Source organism: Bos javanicus, chromosome 18, assembly GCF_032452875.1.
Source record: "Bos javanicus breed banteng chromosome 18, ARS-OSU_banteng_1.0, whole genome shotgun sequence".
Taxonomy (NCBI): domain Eukaryota; kingdom Metazoa; phylum Chordata; class Mammalia; order Artiodactyla; family Bovidae; genus Bos; species Bos javanicus.
In genome coordinates this window covers 25,879,807-25,900,089 of record NC_083885.1, presented here as the reverse complement: position 1 = coordinate 25,900,089, position 20,283 = coordinate 25,879,807, and the positions used below count along the sequence as shown (strand labels likewise).

The following is a 20,283-nucleotide window of genomic DNA, read 5'->3' as shown; positions in this document are numbered from 1 at the left end:
GCCCACCTTCCCCCAGATTAGTCTGAACTGCCCCTTCCCACCGGCCCATCACTCTGCTGCCCCCTGCTGGCCACCCAGCGTGGCGCACCACCTCTGGGTCTTGGGAGAAGGAACAGTCTGCTCTCTGAAGAAGCCATCAGGGGCCCAGGAGAGCCTTGTGGCTGCCCGAGGATGCACCTCCCAGCAAGGAAAGCAGGGAATAGTTACAAATTTAATAAAATTCACCTTATAAATTACAGCAGCAGCCCCTTACAGCAGCAGCCCCAGGGCTCAGTTCACTGCCCCAGGAAGCAGGAATTGGACAAAGCTGGGCAACTGTTGCTGCAGAGAAGTTGTCAGAGTTCAGGGCTGAGGAGTAGCCAGTGGGCCAGCGCTGCTGCCTCCAGGATGGCCACAGGGCAGCAGTGGGGGCCGGGCAGAGGCTCTATGGGCTGGTGGGCGCACAGGGAACAGGAGTGGGGGCCAAGGCCAGGCCTGAGGGTGCCCCCACTCTCTGGGCCCCTCAGTCCAAGCTGGCCATGAGCAGGTGCAGCTCGCGGAAGGCACTGCCGTGGCGGCCGCTCAAACCCGACTTGCTCTTGACGAGGCTGCTGATGCTCTTGAGCTGCTTGTAGCAGAGCCGGCACTTGTGCAGCCTGTGGGCATAGGGTCAGCACTGGAGGTGGCCAGCCGGCACAGTCCCATGACCCCCGCCCAACCCCAGGGCCTATCCTGTACTAACCACACCAGCCCTCCTCCCAGGGGAAGGCTGAGACCCAAAGAGCAGGGCCCAGGCCAGACCAGGCCATGGAGGAGCCCAGGCTCTGGTAACCCCACCGCGTGCCCTGAGCGACTGTCCCAGGCACAGTGATTGCCTCTGTTGGCTGTTTCACCAGGGCCATCAACAAGCAGGCCTGTGTGCTCTTGCCTGACGTGGCGTGCACACACAGACACAGACACGCCACACAGCCCTCCCCACTGCCCGGGTTCCTCACCTCTCCTCCCGGCTGATGTCCACACCCACAGAGGGCGGGGCCGCCAAGATGTCTGTGATGAGGGGCAGAAACCGCTGCAGGATCAGCTTCAGGGAGGTGCAGCCCGTCTGGACGTAGCTGCAAGGGCAGAGGGATGGATAGAATCAAACACACAGAGCGCATGGCTCACGGAGACAAAGCGGGGCAGAGCCGGGGCCAGAGGCAGCATGGACTTGTGGTCACTGGCCTTCCAACTTCGGAGGGGACAGCAGCGTGGTGCAGCCCCCCAACACGTGCCCCAGCCCTGGGGGTCTTTCCTGTGGTCCACCTCCACCCCGCCCCGCTGTGAGGCAGGTGTGGCTTCCCCACGCGTACCTCTCATACTTGCTCTGCAGAAGTTTCTCGATCTGCGGCAGAACCGTGGTGCACAGATCCAGTTTCCACAGGGAGCTGGGGAGAGGGCCAGGGACACGTGCTCTCAGCACCTGGCCCTGCCCATGCCCCCCACCTCCCATCCCCCGTCATGGCCACTCACGCCTTCTGGTTGACAATGTTAAGGAGGTCTACGACCACAGACAGGTCATTGATGGCCACGGCTGAGTCCACCGATGTCTGTGCAAACAGAGCGCCTGTTAGTGGGGACCAGGGACACAGTGGCCCCGCCTGGGTGTGATGTGATCATGGGCTTTATTGGGGTGTGTACATAAAACTGCAAGGTGTGGTGACCGGAGCCGCCTGCCACCCCTTCAACCCCACTCCAGGAAGCTCTATTCTCAGCTCAGCTCCAAGCCCAGGCAGAGGTGGCACTTGCCTTGATATCGCCTGTGGTCCACACACCCCGCACAGTGTCCAGGTTCTTGTGGCGGCTGGTGAGCACGACGCACATGGTGTCATGGCCTTTGCGGATCTGGGACATGGCATCCTCGTCGACCAGCTCTGCCTGCTGGGGGATCTTCACCGCCTGTGTGGGACGGGTGCCCGGATGCTGGCAGCCAAGTTCTGCCCTTGCCCCATGGGCCTCCACCCACTCTCAGCCTGGGCCCCCCACTCACAGGCAGGAAGTCGGAGGCCTTCAGTCCGATGGGCTCATTGCGGGTGGCAGGAAAGATGGCAGGCTCGGCCTTGGGTGCAGGGGTGGAAGTGACAACTGGGGGCCGGGATAGGACCTCAAGCTGGAAGGGTCTGGAGTTAGCAGGCAGCCAGCCAGCCCAAGGCCTCCCCCTCTGCCCCTCTCTCCAGCAAGGGTCACCCCAGCCCTGATTCAGGACACCAGGCCCTCTCTGAGCCTCATACCGTGCCCGCTCCGCCTGGACATATGTTTGGCACCGGGAACTGTGCGTCTGTGGCTGGGCTGGGCTTTGCTGCCTCCTTGGCTGTGGCCATGTCTGGAGATAGAAGGGAAAGATCACTGGGTCAGGTCAGGTCGGGAGAAGGGACAGGCGGGAAGGCAGGGCTTGGGCTGGGACTCTGGGTGGCGCCTCACCTCTAACAGGGGAGGTCTGGCGGAGGGGGTGGGCCTGGCCCCTCCCTCTCCACCTACTCAACCACAGGTCTGGCAGAAAGCAGGAACCAAGCACCACGTGTGGATGGGACCCAGGGAGTGGTGGCCCTGACACCACTAGGAATGGAGTGTGTTTTGCAGGGGGGGTTGGTGCTGAGTGGATGGTGAATAGGAGTGTGGGAGAGAGAGGTGCTTCAGGATGCCAGCTTTAGGGGCTCGGGAAGATGGCCCCTTGAGGAGAAAGCTGATGGCGGGGGAGGGGTGAGGCTGGGCTGGAAGATGAGGGTGCCCCGTCCCACCTTCTCCAATCATAAAGCAGATCAGGTTTTTCCCCCTTCTTAAATCCTCCAGCAGCGAAACCCAACTCCCAGGGCCTGGGGACCTGGCCCCCCAAACTCCCGCCCTCCTCTTAGCTCCCTCCCACCTGAGGCTGTTCCCTCCCATCTCCTCACCTGGTCCCCAGCCCTGCCTGATGCACCGCCTCTGCAGAGCTTCACAGTTCCCCATCTACACGGGCCCTAGTGCCTCTCACCACGCCTGGCTCCTCCTCCCACACGGCTGTCTACCACCTGCCTTCCTCACTGGGTGTGAGCACCTGCCTACTTTTTCACGCTGTTACCAGGGTCTAGCACAGCACCTGGCACACACTAGGTGCTTTTTGGGTGAATGGAGGGAAAAGACCCAAGGGGAGAGAGAGGCTTGGAACTGTCCTGTGGGAGGGGCAGCCTGGAAGAGGAAGACTGGGGAGCCCGGGAGGCCAGGCTCTGCCCCGACTCACCATCTTCTGGGGGTGCAGGGAAGGGCTCACTTCTTCGGGGTGGCGTCCGACCTGCAGAGGTGAAGGGGGCTGGGGACTCACATGGGCCAGCCCAGGGCTGCTGTCTGAGCCCTCAGGGCCCAGTCAGCGGGGACCCCAGGGCCCCATAGGATGCAGGAGATGGGCAAGTGGTTCCAGGGTACACATACAGCTGTAGACCGTGATCTGTTCCTAGGGTTTGAACCCTCAGGCTTGCCCCTCCTCATGCCCTGGCCCCTGGCAAGCTGAGCACCGAGGGGCTGCTGGGCTTCTGCTGGGGCCTAGAGGACCTGGGGACAGAGCCAGGCCCAGATGTGGGTGAGAAATTAGGCTAAGGGGGGCGCAGCAACGTGGACACCATCCTGGAAAGGACCATCTGCCTCTGCGTCCCAGAGGGGAATGGTGGGGCTAGGCGGGGATGGGAAGGGAGGGGAGAGCCTCACTGATGCTGTTCTTGGGCTGGAAGATCTCATTGTAGTCCTCTGCGTTCTGGATCTCCGCCCGAGACTCCCGCTCGTCCCGGTCGTCCTCGCTGCTGGGGCTGCGGCGCTCACTCTCCGAGTTCTGTTTCACCCTGGGGGGCCGGCCGAGCAAAGGGAGGCGGGGAGGGGGGGGGGCGGTGAGGCCGGGGGGCTCACCTCTTGCACCCCCCAGTGTCCTCCAAGGCCCCGAGCACCCCACCTCTGAGGCTTGCTGCAGGCGGTGCTGGGCCGCTCGTAGATGCGGCGAAGCGGGGCACTGGGGTGGGGCGGCTGCTGCGTCGGAGGCCGGCTGTCTTGCACGGGGTCCCGGGCCACCGTGCCTGTCCTGGTGACCCGCGTCAGGTCCACGACGTAAGAGGAGACGTTGCTCTGGGAGAAGGCCACGCCTATCTGCAGGAAATGGAAGAGCTGGGGCGGGACCCTTCATGGGGCTCTGAGGGTAGGGTCCCCACAGGGCCAGGAGGGAGTTGGGGACCTGAGCGGGAGGAGGCCGGCGGCCCGGCAGAAAGATGCAAGGTGGGCGGTGGCTCTCTCACCAGCTGGTTGTTGCAGATGGCCAGGTCGGCCACCTTGCCCCAATGGACGAGGACCACATCAAAGCAGCGCTCGGGCTCCCAGCCATAGACGCGCAGCGAGTCCTGGCAGCCACTGTACAGGCAGCAGCCATCGGGGTTGAAGAGGATGCTCCTGGGCCAGGCGAGAGGGGCCCGTGCGTCAGAAGCCTCTGGAGAGGCTCCGGGGAACCCAGGACCAGAGCGGAAGTGGAGAAAGGAAAGGGCCACCGCAGCCATGCCCCACGGCCAGGAGGAGGCCCCGCCCAACACCCGCCTACCTGACAGGCCCGGGCTCCCCTTCGATACAGCTCACCATCTGGAATTTCTCCAGGTCCCAGAAACGGATGGTCCTGCAGAGAAAGCCAGGCCCCATGCTGGTTTATCCGCAGGCCGGTGGCTGGGAAAACCCGCTTTTCTGCAGACACTTGCCCACCCACCCCCAGGTCAGGGCCACTCTTAAGCATGTGGGAGGTGGACATCTGCCTTAGATCCAGACACCCCAGCAAGGCCCAGGACACTGGGGCCGGGGAACTGGAGTCAGGAGAGAGATGTGACTGGGTCCCAGGCTGGCTTGGTTGGCAGTCAGTTCAGTCCAGGTAGGATGTGACACCCAGGACCCAAAGACAGACTGGGACAGAAACACATCCAAAGGACAGAGGTGTGGCAGTCACAGGCCACAGGCCTTGTTCCTCCTCCTCACCTGTCAGAGCTGCCAGAAGCCAGGAGGTACTCGTTGGGGTGGAACTCCACCACGTTGACAGGCCCCGTGTGGCCAGGGAACTCGGACATCATCTTGCCAGCAGTCAGATCCCAGAGCTGGGGCAGGGTGGGCTGGAGGTCAGGACCAGCCTGGTCCTCAGCCTCCGGATCACCCTCTCATCCAGCCCGTGCTCTTTATCCACGAACCACCTCCCACTCTGGACAGTCTTGGGGCGGGCGAGCCCGATGGGGAGGGAGGTGAAGACCCAACCTGGGTGTGATCAGCAGACCCCAGTCCCCAGCCCTGGGCCCACGTCTGGCTGGGAGCTACCTTCACCGTGTGGTCGTCTGCGGCTGATGCCAACCACTTCCCGTCGGGGCTGAACCGGAGACACCGCACAGCCTGGCTGTGCCCCTGAGGACAGGACACAGCATGAGCGCTGGAGGGGCTGGGCCCTGTGGGCTTCCCTCCCCACCCCCTACTCCTCCCTGCCCTCCACAAGCTAGTGCTTCCCGGGAGCAGGCAGAGAGGTGACAGACGGCCACCTGTGGGAGGTGCCACAGAGAAACGCCTTTCCACAGGTGGTCACGGACCCCCAGTCCTACAGGACACTCCAGGAGATCAAGACCTCATGGTCTTACAGGTTGAGGAGCAATGTGTCCTGTGCCTCTTTTTGGAGAGTTAAATGCCTCCTCTCATGTCAAAGGGTCTAACAACTTCGAAAAATAATTATTAAACTCAGTGCTTCGAAACTCATATGAACAGGAACCCGCTTCACTTAATAACACCTATTACCAGCCTACAAACTGTGGAGCACAGTTCAGTGAACACGGTTCTGTGGGGAGGCATGGAAAGCTGGGTGTCCAGGTGGGCCACCCAGCGCACCCCTGCTCTGCTCCAGATGCACGTTTCTCATCTGGACTTCTTGTTTCTCACGTTCTCACCCAGGCTGGATGAGCAGCTCCTCCAGCCCCTTCCAGGGTATGGGCACCGCCCCAGGCTCCATGCCCTCAGGGTGCTTGTGGAATGATGGACAGAGGGGCCTCACTTACCCTGTATCGGAAGACACAGCCTTTCCTCCTGATGTCCCAGAGCTGTAAAGTGGGGAGTAGAAAGGGGCCGGGGTCAGGACAGGTCACAACAAAGTTGGGCTGTGCTGGGGAGGCCTAGCCAAGCTCAGTCCTGGAGCTTGGGTCAGAGGGCAGTAAACGGCCATGAGCAGAGAGGGGCTCTGAGCACCTCCAGGTCACTACACCCCAAAATGACAGGGGTCTGGAAACTGCTCAGTAAAGCTGGGCATTCCGAGTACAAATGTCTGGCCAGTGCTCCTACATCTCCCTGCCTGGGTGGGGCTGGGGGGCCATGGATGCTGCAGCACAAGTGGGAGGTGCCCCCGCAGAGCCGAAGCCCACCCCCTCGGGTGGGACTCAACAGCCTGGTTCCACTGGCGGCCCAGTCCTGGGAGAGCCAGGGTGCTGAGTGGTGTCTCACCTTGATGTTTGTGTCCTGGGAACCCGAGGCTACAAACTCGCCATATGGGTGGAAATCCAGGCTGCAGATGTTGGCTTTGTGTCCCATAAGTGTGCGAAGGACTAACAAGGGAGAGAGCAGACAGTGGTGTGAGAAGCGAACGGGACGGCGAGCAGAGAAAGAGCTTCAGTGTTCGTTTGTGTGTGTGCTTTCATACTGACAGCACAGAAAAACACAACAGTTACACAGACTTTCAAGATGGGGAGGAAGCTCAACTAGAGTCCTACCACCCTAACAACTAACTTTTCTTATTTTCCTCCCGAGAGATGCCAGCCATTTCTGCCATTACATGAGCCCCCAGAAAACTCCCTGCAAGCGCCATGTGGCTTGTGCCACTGGGCTTGTGCCAACGTGTTCTCACAAGAGTGAAGCCCCGGAGTCAGCAGAGTCGAGCAGCTGCTGCACTCGGTTTAGGCCCTATGGACACGGAGCTTATGACCTGCCAGGCATCCCATCATACCCGAGACAGCGCGAGGAGAGGGATGCAGGAGCGGTCCAAGGCGGGGGAGAAGCTGCTAGGTTGAAAACAGAAATCCAGGGGGACTTTTTGGAGGAGGTGGTATCTGAGCAGGATGTCAGTAGGTGGTGGATGAGGGAGGCTTGCGTTTCTGTATCAGAGCTTTCTCTGGTACCACTCAAATTTGCCTCTTCTCTCTGGCCTCATATGCCTTGCTTTTTAGAAGATCTGCTGTTTGAATGAAACTGATCTTGCCAGGGGTGCTGGCGCAAAGAAGTGTGGCAGTCCAGTGATCCTCAGGTTTGAGCCAAGGTGAAACAGGCTGCCTTGTGAGGTAGTGAGCGCTCTGTTGGAGCAGGTGTTCAAGCAGACTCCAGACATAATGCTTTAAGGACAAAATTCGAAGACCCTAAAATCTGAGCAGCTGCCCTCCCCACACTGTAGTTGTCACATGCCACCGGGGGCTCAGCACTGCCTTTTTGGCCAAGGGGTCTTCGGGCACATGCAGCCCAGTCCAGGCCCTGGAGGGTGCACACTCCTCTCACACATGCTCCAGTCCACGCCGCCCCTGCCAGCCCACCTGCTTTGCATCCCAGAGTCAGGCTTCTAAAATCCTGCCCCACCCCAGAGGATGCGGCAGGTCCCACCCCTGCGTAGGCCGGCTTCATGAAGCCCAGACCGCCTTCCTGTGGGATCCTGGGCTGACCCGCCCTCGCCCTCTGGCTCTCCATGGAAAGCAGGCAGGACCACATTCTTCTGATGTGATTTCTGCCCTCGCTCTTCGGTCCTGGGAGGACTCTTGGAGCCTCCTGATGCCCCACTTGGTCACGGGATCCAGGAGCTGCAGAGAGGAGGGGCCTCCAGGGCCTGTCTACCCCACATGGGAACTTCCAAACCCTCCAGCTGAGCAGCTGGACCCTACAGTGATGGGCAACTGAAGCCACAGCCAGGCAACCCTTTACCAACCCCTTTCTACGCGTGAGGTGCCAGTTTGCCTCTGTATCATTCCCACCCACACTGTGATGGGTGGGGGTGGAGGTGGGCCCGAGGTCCTCTTCCTGCCGAGAATGCTGAGGGCAAGTTTCTCTTCTGTCACTGAAACCCACCCACCCCTGCCAAATGGCAGGGCAGACAGCACTGGGATGGGAGTCCTGACACCAGGATTCGAGGTCAGACACCCCAGCCGTGGAGTCTTTACCAAGCTCAGGGCCCTCCTTGGGCCTGTCTACCCATCTGTCAAAAAAGGAGACAGTGTCAACCTGGTTTTGCATCAGAACCAGCTAGAAGCTTATGAAAGCCAGATCCTGGGCCCATCCCTCTCCTGAGTCAGTCTCTCTGCGAGTGAGGTCTGGGATGTGTCACAGGTTGCTTGTAGAACAGCCAGCCCTGGGAGCCCAGGGCTCAGGAATTCCAGACGTCTTTAGTCTCCATTCTTTGCCTACCTCAAGAAATTCCTCACGCTCCCTTGTGCGTGAGAGTCACGGCTGTGAAATCACAGCTCTTGCCTTCTCTTTATGTCTTGCTCCTCTGTGAATGGCGAATGGCTGGCACCCTCCACTGGGATCTGGGTGCAGGCAGAGGCTTCCTAGAGGTGAACCACCTGCTGCCTGAGCCTTTCTGCTTTCTTGGCTGGAGCCCAGCCTCCCTGGCCCCTTGTCCAGCGATGCCCCCACCTTGTGGGTCCTATGTGTGGCCAGGCAGTGGGACTGCATGCTGAGATGCTAAGCTCGCAGCCCGTTTATTATCTAAGAGGTCCTGGGGCTCTGTCTTTCTGAAACAGTCTGCCACTGGGTGGGCAAGTACCACCCAAGAGGCTCAAGTGAGGTCCTAACTTGAGGAACACCTATACGAGAGCAGAATGAACCTGGCCACTGGGCATGTGTGGCCACTGGGCATATGTGGCCACTGGCTACCACCCTGCAGCAGAGCATCCTGTAGGCACCAGAGGAGAGGCCAGAATGACCTTTAAGTCTCAGCCAAGCAAAGAGGGCATTGTTTCTGGGAGAGGCAGACTCGGCAAAAAACCACGCAACTCCTTCCTCTCCCATCCTTCAGGGAGCAGATGGCCTCCCACCTGGCATGCTGCGAGGTCCAGACTAGAGGCTGGCAAAAGCAGTGAGCAAACAGGTTTTACTTGGACCTCTGAGTGTCAGCCTGCACAGTGTTCTGAAAAGTATGTTGAGTTAGCTGTCAACCTTTAGAAATGGGTGGATTCCACATAAACGCCCAGATTCCCAGCTTCTCTTAAAAAATCTGTAGAGCCTGGCAACACTGCGCCCACATTCCCGTGTGGCAACAGCCAGTGAGGCTGAGAGGCAGCTCCCATTCTAGGGAAAGTGGGACTCCCTATTTGGCCCAGAACTGAGGGCATGAGTCTACAGACCAAGACCCCAGTGAGGACCCAGTACAGGGACGAGAACATGCCCACCAAAGCCCTTCACTGTGAAACCTGAGGACACTGGGAGGAAAATCCTACAAGCCTACAGAGAGAGAGAGAGGCAGGGGAGGAGAGAAGAAGGTCCCGCGTGAGGGATCTAGGATGACCTCCCAAAGCAGCCCTGGAACCTAAAACACACCATCTGGTCACTGAACCAGGAGAGAAGCACCCAACCTAGTCAGCACAGGCCTCCTGGAGAAAGTGGCTGGACGGGAAAGCTGGGGACAAGCACAACCGCAGGCATGCGTGGGGGGAGGCAGGTGTGGACACCTACTTTTGGCAGCTTCCAGGTCCCAGACACGGATGGAGCCCGACTGGGAGCCGGCCACAATGAGCTCCTCGGGGGTGTTGAGGCGGACGCTCTCCACGGGGGACGTGTGACCCGTCAGGCTCTGAGGAGAGAAGGTAGCAGCTTTGGTGCGCTGTGTCAACAGACCCTCAGCTGCTGCCCCCAATCCTGGATCCCCGGGAAGCTCATCAAGCAGGGATCCTATGGCCCCCCCAGGCCTCTCGGCTCCCAGGGCTGAAAGTGGGCCAGACCCCAGCCATGCTCAACCATTGCCCGCTGTGCTCCCGACAGGAACGTCACCTGCAGGAGTGGCCCTGCGGGGGGGTAGCTGACCCTTCAGTCCCAAGTCCAAAGCACTGTCCTCCTGGACTGTGCTCCCATCTCTACTCTGCCTGGCCCAGCCCTCCAGAGGCAGAACTGCTCTCATCTCTACTCTGCCTGGCCCAGCCCTCACGGCAGAACTGAGGTCTGACCCGTCAGCGGCCTCTGGAGCCCCCAGGTCCCCAGGGGCTGACCCCCACCAGAGGACCCAGCCACGCTCTCAGGCAGGGGCTCTGGAAACCAGAGGACCCGGGAGTGATTCTGCTGGAAACACGGACACTCTTCGCAATTCAGACCAGCCTCTGTTGAGTCTTTTTCAATTAGGGTGTGTTACTCTGGACTTTCAGGGAGAGGCAAACACATGTGAACCCCCCAAAACAATTTCAATTCTCTTCTTAACCCGATCTCAGTTCTGACCTTAACCCTGGCCGCGGTTTGGGTCAGATCTCAGCTGTCTGCTGGATCTCATAAGAACACTGAGTTGATTATGTTTCTACTAATAAACCTCACCTCCTTTTTATCTTTACTCGGTCAAGAGTCAAAAGAATACCGCCCTGTGCGGCAAGATTGTAGGGGGAGAGGGCAAGCTTCAGTGCCATCGATGAGAATGTAAATTGACTTCTGGAGGGCAGTTTGGCAATATGTTTTGAAAGCTTTATAAGCAGTACACACCCACAGATTCAATCTTATGATTGCAGATCTGTTTGAAGATTTAGGGAGACGAGGATGTGCCCCACTGTGGCTGGGCTGAGCCAAAAACCTGGCGGTGACTTCCACGCTAGGAGCCAGGCTCAACCCTACAATGGGATACCACAAAGCTATTAAAAATCGTGTTGTAAAAGGGTATTTGCTGACACAGGAAAACACTCGCACTGTTGCTATATTAAAAAAAAAAACAGGCTACAGAAGAGTAAGACAGTGTACTGGAAACATGCTGTTATATATTTGTGTGCACGTGGGCATGTTTGCCCGTGTACACATAGGCACAAGTCTGCACACACGTGCACGCACCTGTGTCTGTATCAGGCCCTAGCAGCACACAGACCCAAGTACCAGGTGTAATGGTCCTTGGATAATCAAACTGCATATAACTCATTTCTGTATTTGTTTCCCTTCTGTGTGATTTCCTGTTTTGGAAAACGGTTTTTGGCATTGAATATAGTTGTGTAACCAGGGGGACAGTGCTAATGAAATGGGAGCAGAACCCTACAGGGCCTTCCTAGGACAGACGCCACCCACCTCCATGTCCTTTGCCTGCCTTTTGTCTGGAGAAAAACTTTTGTCAGAGAACAAATTTAATCAGAGAAATAAGGAAAATGCAGAAGAAGCAAAGGAAAGCAGTCAAATAGGACCAAATAATAAGAGCTTAGTCATTAAACAAAGTTGAGGAACTTTGGTTCCTTCTCAAGGACTGTGGATACTGATCTGAACCCTATCTTGTGAGCTGTCTTGTAGATATCGAAACTCCCACCAGATGGAAGAAGCTGACTACATGACGACCAGACTGTCACCACAGCCTAAGATGCCACAGTTCTGAGAACTGGCCTCAAAGAAACGGGAACAAACAGACCGTGGGGCTGAAGGTGCTGCTGGGTGGACCACCGCACAACCGACTTCAAGATGACGCCAGACCTGGTTGTGCTGCTCCGCACGTAGCTCCCTTGCATCAACTACACACCTCTGAAACTCCCCTGTAAAAGTTCTTGCCCTCTGATCAATAACAGGGAACTGGCTATTGGACACAAGACCGCCTCCCCACCAGCTGCCAGCCTCCTGAATAAAGCAACCTTTCCTTTCAACCAACACTTGCCTCTCATGTATTGGCTCCCAAGCCAAGCGAAGTTCAGTTCATTAACACTATTAAAGAACCAGTCCTCTAACCAGCTCCAACCAGGGGCATTCAAATCCCTTTTGTGGAATGAGGTGGGTAATGAATCAAAATAACCCTGCATGTAACTGACAGGCGAGCCGACAGGTCAATGGGCAGGGGAGGCTCAGATTCGGGCCTGTAGGCTTATTTTAGCCTTTTCATACAGGCTCCCCAGAGTTCCTTCCCACAACCAGATGACCGCCCCCGCTCCCCATTCCTGAGGACTGGCCACTGTCCCAGCCATCTGGGTTGTCCTGGACTTCCCTGAGCAGACAAGTGTGGGGGGAGCACTGATGTGCTGGGTTTCTGCAGAGCTGCCCACTCCCAGCGCCCATCCCTGGTCTGCCCATCTGCCCCACCCCGCCCACCGACCGAACCTCACCATGATGCAGTTGGGCTTGTTGATGGACCACAGGTTGACGCGGCAGTCATCCCCGCCCGTGGCCAGCAGCCGGCCCGAGGCTTTGCCCAGCACCAGCGAGGACACATTGCTGGCGTGGGCCACGATCTCCTCTATACAGGGAAGAGCAGAGGGAGAAGACAGTCGGGGGCCTGACAGGCCACATGGAGGCAGGCTGGGCCTTATCCTGCTCGGCCCCCATCCCTGGCACTGGAAGCCCAGAAGAAGGGCCCTGCTCCCTGCGGTTCCCTTTGGTGCCCAGACACACCCCATGAGCGGTGAGACAGTGCAGGGCTTGGGCCTGAGACAGAAATAATTTCTCAACTTCAGTCACTCCCATCCTACCCTTAAGCCTCATGAATTTTTTCCTTTTTCTGCATATGAATGGGTACTATCATTAAGTTACTATGATCAGTTTTAAAAACTGACTTGCTACTTTTATTTAGCTCTATCGTTTAAGCAATAACATGCATGAAAATTACAAGCTTGATATGTTCACTACATTTTTTCTATGATAGAAAAAGAAAAATAAAAACAACAATTGAAATAAGAAATATTGACCCACGTACCACCTAAGAACCTCTCAACTGCCGCTTGGTGTTCCTGCTTGGGGAAACCCATTTTCAGAACCGTATAGGTCGAAGGCAAACAAGCTGTCCCCAGGTGAGCTGAGCCAGGGCTTCAGCCCACAGCGTCACAATCCTGGCCTGGGCTCTGGTCTGCGCTCTGCTATTGCAGGCTGTGTGGCCTTCGACAAGTTGCTCACCCTCTCTGAGTGCTGCACTCGTCCTTGGGTAAATGGGGATAATAATGGTACGTGGCTCACTGGACTGCTGAAGATTCACTAAGGACAATCCTGTGAGCTTCTCTGAGGGGCTGAATACTCATGGCTGCTAGGCAGGCTACAGATTAGACATCATGGAGAGTGGGCACTGCGGCCCAGGAGAAATCCAGGAGGTGGGCTGTGTGAGGAGGGAGCAGGAGGCAGTCGAACTGAGGGGTCAGGTGTGAGGGCCAAATGGACAGAGAAGGAGGTAAGGTCACTGTGGGTGGCCCCGAGGGCCCATGGCTTGGGCATGGGGGGGTGAGGGTGCAGCAGATGTAAGTCTCAGAGGGCATCGCCAGGGAAGGAACAGGCAAGGAACCAAGAGGCTGCTTGGGACTCCGAGCCAGGGCCTGAGTAGTTTCTGCTAAGAAGAGGGAGAAAAGAAACAGTGTCCCCACACAGACGAGGGAAACATGCTGACGCGCTGAGGCAGCTGGGAGGCCAGCCTGGGCGATGCTGAGGGGGAGGGCGGTGCAGCTGCTCTGCAGAGGCCCGTCTACGGTGCCTGCTCCAGCCTCTGCCCTGCCTGGGGGTCTCCGCGGTGCCAGCCTCAGACCGCAGGGAGGCTGGGAAGCTGGGCTGGGGAAGGATGCTGGCCACGCGGCATGCCTCACAGGGGATGTCAGAACTGCCTGGGGGACTAGGTCCCAGACTCAACCTCACAGATGACATCCCACCTCAAGGGGTGGCGGGGCCAGCCCCAGCCAGGTGAGAGCTCCTGGCAGGCCCAAATGTGAGCCAGGGCCTAGGGGACCCTGCCCCTGGAGTCGAGGAAGCTGGGCGTCTCTCTGGTCCACACCTCGGCAAGGAGCCTTCTGTCCCCTGGACACTGTAGCACAGATGTATGGGTGCCCTGGGGCTCTGGTCACAGAGTTATCTGTTCATGAGCCTCTGTTGGGCCAGACTGACTGCCCAACCCAGCTAGAGGCCAAACCGCCTGAGCACTGTGACCCCCCAGCCCACGGCCCCTCCCCTTCTCTGAAGACACTCCCTACATGTGACGCCCTCCACACGTGACCCACCAGGAGGCCTAGCTGCGCACCCTGCCTCTCAGCCTTCCCAGGGGAAGTTCGGGCTGGGTCCCACCACACTGGGTCTCCTGGGCCCACTGTCACCCCTCTCTGCATCTCCGGACCGCTGCCTGCAGAGACAGCCATCAATACATAGCATGAATGTTTCCTGGGTGTCCGCTAGAGGCCCTGCGCTGAGAGATGGTGGGGAGTGACAGTGATGAGGTCCTCGTCTCCATGCTCCAGCCTGGGCAGGTGGCTCTGGGGACAGGGCATCCAGCCCAAGGAACCACAGATTTTAGGGCAAGTGGAATTTGAAGACTGGGCCCCTCTAGAAGGGCTCAGACTACTCCCCTGCAAGCAGCCTGACCAGGGGATTGGCTGGAACCCCTGGAGGGACCAGTGGGTGGGGTGGGGAGAGGGGGCACTCCTTAGGCATCAGGCAGAGAAGGCTTCGGCACAGGGCACTGGCCCAAGAGCTCCCAGTCTGGCCTGAAGGATGGTATCCTGCAGTGGCCCGGGCCTGGGTACCGAATTTAAATGCAAACAAATAGAAGTCCTCACGGCAGGCCAGGCCGATGGCTGCTGCTCTACCATGGGGCCCCAGGCTCACGCTGGTTTCCCAAGCTCAGGGGCACACTCTGGACCCCACATCCCAGCCAGAGCTAGGGGGACACTGTATTCTGGTCAGAAGTGCTAAGCACCTGCATGCCAACAGAAGGTGCAAAGAACTAGGCTTCAACAAGCACTTTCTGATCCTCCTCAGACTCTAGAGCCACAAGGAGCCAGAGGTCATTTGGCCTTTGAGCTCTTTAGACAATTTATACCCACGGAAACTGCTGTGCACATGTCAGCAGATGCCCAAATGCCTGATCACGTCGCCTCCCACCTGAATGCTCCGATGGCTTGGCTTCACCTTTCAGATAAAGGCAAAGCCTCAGAAGGGCTGGGTAAGGTCCCAGAAGACCTTACCAGCCTATGCGACACCACATTCTTCCCCCAAAGTGCTGCAGCCCATGGCCTCCTCCAAGACCTTGAAACCCACCAAGCTTCCTGCCACATGCTGTTTAGGTAGCCCACCCCACTCCTCTACTCCCACCCCTCTATCATGTAGTGAACTGATTTAAAGCACAAGTTCCAGCTTGAAATCAGAGAAGGAGAGTCAGGTGAGTGTGATTACCTGATTCCCATGTGCTGTGCTCCCCAGACTCTAAGCCCCACTGTACCGGGACCTTGCCTATTTTGCCCTCCACTGGCTCCCCAGTGCCTGGTTCTTTCCTGGTTTCTCAGGAAAAACCAGCTGTTAAAGGTATATATATACATAACCCCAATAAATACAGAGCCATTCTGTCCAAAGTGCACCTCCTTGGGAGCCCATAACATGATTCTCCCTAAACCCTGGGACTGAGGAGCAATTTGAACATGGCCCAATCTTCTCATTTACAAATGAGGACACTGAGACGCAGCAGAGAGTTTTGCTCAGGTTCTCACAGTTAAAAAGTGGAGGAGCCCGGCCCTGCTTCTGAAAACAGCCCAGGGACAGCTCATAGCAAAGGATGACCAGTTTGGACACACCAGATCTATGCCAACCAGTTATTACTAGAGGAACATGGCCCACAGAGGCACCAGGTGCAAAGCAACAGGTCTCAAAAGATGATCCAGGGAACCGTGGGACCCTCAAGATCCTTTCAGGGGATCCAGGAGAACAAAACTACTTTTATCATAATACTAAGATGGAGTTTGACTTTTATACTCTCATCTGCTCACAAGAATATGGTGGAGTTTTCCAGAAGATACATGACATGTGATGACATCATCACTAACAGTGTGTTTGTGCATTATGTTTTCAAATGTCTCAATATTCACTTCTGAAGTGGTAAATGTGGGTAGATATGAGTCCCATAAACAAAAACTCTTTGGGATTCTCAATAAGTTTTAAGAATATAAAAGCGTCGTAAGATCAAAGAGTTTAGAGTTGTCAGTTTACAGTAATGGTGGGGGTGGGTGGTACCTGGATTCAGATACATTGCAGAGGTTATTAGCAGCCCTCTGCCTACCCTCTCACCTCCGCCCCAGTCCCAAGATGTTCTCATCTGATGGGGGAGCTTGACTGGAGAGACGTCTGAAAACACCAAGGACATCTTTGAGAGGCACCACCCCATCTGCCGGCCTAACTGGAAATCCTGTTAAGTGCTTCATTATGTTCATTTTCTCACTTGAATCTCACAGCAGTTCTAGCATGGAAGCGTGATGATCTCATCGTACAGACAGGAAACTAAACCTCTGAGAGGTTAAGTCACTGAGCCAATGTCACTCAGTGCCAAAGTCATGATTTGCATGTTGGTCTTTTTTATGCCAAAGCCTGGGAGTCTCCCCTTGTGCCAAGAATGGGAGACAAGGTTGAGGGTCCAGGCCACCCACCAACAAACAGCTACTGGGATAAAGGGGGTAAGAAAGCAAGCCACTCACGCAACTTCCAGGCTGTCTTGGTGACCACAGGGGTGGCCATCCTTCAGCTGGCTGGCACCTGAAGCTCCACCCACAATAGACTGTGCTTTCCTTGTGGGGTGGGGGTGGATCCCCCCCAGATCCACCAATCAAGTTGGCAGGGAGTTTCCACACATGCAGGCAGAGGGAATGCCTCGTCTCCGGACCACCTCGTGGTTTTAAATCATCCACAGCAGCACCCTGTGCATGCCTTTTGGGATCCTGGGTCATGGAATGTCAGGCTTGAGCCATCTCAGCTCAACACTGGGCTGGAATACAAACAGAGGTGATGGCTTGTTAGTAAACACTCAGGGGAAGCTCAGGAGGTCGCTGGGTTTACAGAACTGCAGCTGCAGCTCCCTGGATGACCAAGGCCACTTGATAAAAACAGACACCCACCAAAGACACCAGAAACAAGAGCTCCACTGCAAGCTGGGTTTGAGAATCTGGAGAAGGGCTATCTCAGGCAGGGTGACTGAAGCACAGAGAAAAAGAAGGTTCTCTCAGAGGCCAGGATGATGGGAGGAGGTTCTGTTCCAGGAGGCTGGCTGCCTGAAATGCAGCTGAAATGCTGCAGTGGGGCGGGGAAGAAAGACCACATGTCTGCAGTTCTGATAGATCTGAGAGAGTCAGTTCTGTCTGACGTACGGGAAGGGGGCGGAGTCAGAGACTAAGTTTAGGGGGCCACGAGAGGCACCCGAGAGAGAGAGAGAGAGAGAGAGAGAGAGAGAGAGAGAGAGAGAGAGACTTAAGTTTTCTCTAGGGAGAGTCTTGAAGAGGGCCCTGGGAGTCCAGTATGTATCAAGGGAACTACTCCAGGTCCCTGCCATTCCCAAGGACAGCGCTGGGAACTAGGCCTCCAGACTGGACATGAGTCGGTATGACTCTTCAGCATTAAAAGGCGACCTCATGGAGTCTCCTATCCGCTCCCCCAAGCCTTTCTCCTGGATTCCCCAGGTCTGCCTCTCTAGTTCTCCATTCTCTCCTTCTCCCTGCCGCCTATGTGTGCACATCCGGTCTCCAGGGCTCCCTAACTTGGCCCCTGCCTCTCCAGACCCTCTTAAGTCCCCCCCTTTCTCTCTGCTATCAGTATCCCCATTCATTCACTCTCCTGCTTCAAGAGTCCCCATTCATCCCCCCTCCTTCTGCAGACCCCCCGCTCTCCTTCCGGCCTCTCAGGATTTTCCCCTTGGGCCTCCACACCGGTCCCGCCCCTCCCGAAGCTGGAGCTGGTCCCTCGGCCTTGCCTAACCCTCCCACTCCTCTCAGTACTGGCTCCGGCCCCCCTCTGCCCAGGGCCTTCTCCGTCGCATCCCGGCGTCGCCCCGCCTGGCTCGGCCCAGCCCAGGGCTCAACCTCCCCTCGCCGCCTCGCCCCTTCGCCCCCTCGCCCACTCCACCTGCAGCTGCGGTTCGGCAGGCCGAGGCTCCGCTCCAGGCGCGACCCCCACTTGCCTCCATCCCCTGGCCTGATTGGCCGCTGCTTGACAACCGACCCTCACAACAAAACCTCCGGCTCAGAGCCCCTCCTTCCTCACCCCCAGCACCAATCAGCCGCCGCGAGCACTCCACCGCCCTTCGGGTATGACCAATAGAAGCAGGCGCTTCTGCCGCCTCTCCTAAGTCCCCGCCCTCTTTTCCTGAATTGGACTAATCACGAGGAAGGAGAGTTCAAGAGCCGCCCCTAGGCCTCTAGTGAACCAATGCGAGCTGCCGTTTTCTTGGTTCCGCCTCCGCCTCAAGCTTTCCCTTTCCTCCCCTTTCCGTCTCTCACGAAAACTAGTTTGCACTTAATTTTTTTTCGAAACGCCCTCCAAGGGCGGTTGCACCAATCGCTTTAGCAACCGTCCAAAATTGACCAATCAGCAACCGTATTATTGGAAAACCAATTTCAGGATAGCCAACAGGAAGGGGACATCAGGAGCAGCGTGAAGCCGCGGACCTTCCATCTTGGATTGGGGTAAAACGGGGATCTAGGTTTTAGAAAAGGCAGAGGAACCAGAGATCAAATTGCCAACATCCCCTGGATCATCGAAAAAGCAAGAGAGTTCCAGACAAACATCTATTTCTGCTTTATCGACTATGCCAAAGCCTTTGACTGTGTGGATCACAATCAGATCAGATCAGTCGCTCAGTCGTGTCCGACTCTTGGCGACCCCATGAATCGCAGCACGCCAAGCCTCCCTGTCCATCACCAGCTCCCGGAGTTCACTCAGACTCATGTCCATCGAGTCAGTGATGCCATCCAGCCATCTCATCCTCTGTCGTCCCCTTCTCCTCCTGCCCCCAATCCCTCCCAGCATCAGAGTCTTTTCCAATGAGTCAACTCTTCGCATGAGGTGGCCAAAGTACTGGAGTTTCAGCTTTAGCATCAGTCCTTCCAAAGAAATCCCAGGGCTGATCTCCTTCAGAATGGACTGGTTGGATCTCCTTGCAGTCCAAGGGACTCTCAAGAGTCTTCTCCAACATCATAGTTCAAAAGCATCAATTCTTTGGTGCTCAGCCTTCTTCACAGTCCAACTCTAACATCCATACATGACCACAGGAAAAACCATAGCCTTGACTAGACGAACCTTTGCTGGCAAAGTAATGTCTCTGCTTTTGAACATGCTATCTAGGTTGGTCATAACTTTCCTTCCAAGGAGTAAGCGTCTTTTAATTTCATGGCTGCAGTCACCATCTGCAGTGATTTTGGATCACAATAAACTGTGGAAAATTCTGAAAGAGAGGGGAATACCAGACCGCCTGTCCTGTCTCTTGAGAAACCTATATGCAGGTGAGGAAGCAACAGTTAGAACTGGACATGGAACAACAGCCTGGTTCCAAATAGGAAAAGGAGTACGTCAAGGCTGTATATTGTCACCATGCTTATTTAACTTCTGTGCAGAGTACATCATGAGAAACGCTGGACTGGAAGAATCAGATTGCCAGGAGAAATATCAATAACCTCAGATATGCAGATGACACCACCCTTATGGCAGAAAGTGAAGAGGAACCAAAAAGCCTCTTGATGACCGTGAAAGAGGAGAGTGACAAAGTTGGCTTAAAGCTCAACATTCAGAAAAGGAAGATCATGGCATCTGGTCCCATCACATCATGGGAAATAGATGGGCAAACAGTGGAAACAGTGTCAGACTTTATTTTTTGGGGCTCCAAAATCACTGCAGATGGTGATTGCAGCCATGAAATTAAAAGACGCTTACTCCTTGGAAGGAAAGTTATGACCAACCTAGATAGCATATTCAAAAGCAGAGACATTACTTTGCCAACAAAGGTCCATCTAGTCAAGGCTATGGTTTTTCCAGTAGTCATGTATGGATGTGAGAGTTGGACTGTGAAGAAAGCTGGGCACCAAGAATTGATGCTTTTGAACTGTGGTGTTGGAGAAGACTCTTGAGAGTCCCTTGGACTGCAAGGAGATCCAACCAGTCCATTCTAAAGGAGATCAGTCCTGGGTGTTCTTTGGAAGGACTGATGCTAAAGCTGAAACTCCAGTACTTTGGCTACCTCATGTGAAGAGTTCACTCACTGGAAAAGACTCTGATGCTGGGAGGGATTGGGGGCAGGAGAAGGGGACGACAGAGGATGAGATAGATGGCTGGATGGCATCACTGACTGGATGGACGTGAGTTTGAGTGAATTCCAGGAGTTGGTGATGGACAAGGAGGCCT

The 20,283-nt window shown here is 56.3% G+C and overlaps 1 protein-coding gene across 3 annotated transcripts; it reads right to left on the bottom strand.

Annotated features, from left to right (window-relative positions):
* Positions 1 to 198: 198 nt before the first annotated feature.
* Positions 199 to 18,151, bottom strand: KATNB1 (katanin regulatory subunit B1). 3 transcript variants are annotated; one of them, XM_061387342.1, is made up of 20 exons: positions 18,013 to 18,151; positions 16,596 to 16,882; positions 12,273 to 12,403; positions 9,685 to 9,802; positions 6,478 to 6,578; positions 6,039 to 6,080; positions 5,317 to 5,400; positions 4,987 to 5,102; positions 4,565 to 4,636; positions 4,269 to 4,419; positions 3,932 to 4,122; positions 3,694 to 3,824; positions 3,233 to 3,283; positions 2,247 to 2,338; positions 2,006 to 2,125; positions 1,765 to 1,914; positions 1,489 to 1,565; positions 1,329 to 1,403; positions 975 to 1,091; positions 199 to 635 (listed from the first exon to the last, which is right to left on the bottom strand). In XM_061387342.1, the coding sequence occupies exons 2-20, from the start codon at positions 16,633 to 16,635 to the stop codon at positions 503 to 505; spliced, it is 1,992 nt and encodes a 663-aa protein (XP_061243326.1). In that variant the 5' UTR covers positions 16,636 to 16,882; positions 18,013 to 18,151; the 3' UTR covers positions 199 to 502. The 3 variants fall into 3 exon arrangements, with proteins under 3 accessions (XP_061243326.1, XP_061243324.1, XP_061243325.1); XM_061387340.1 differs by lacking the exon at positions 12,273 to 12,403 and having other exon boundaries at positions 18,013 to 18,132; XM_061387341.1 differs by lacking the exons at positions 12,273 to 12,403; positions 18,013 to 18,151 and adding an exon at positions 17,013 to 17,745.
* Positions 18,152 to 20,283: the final 2,132 nt, after the last annotated feature.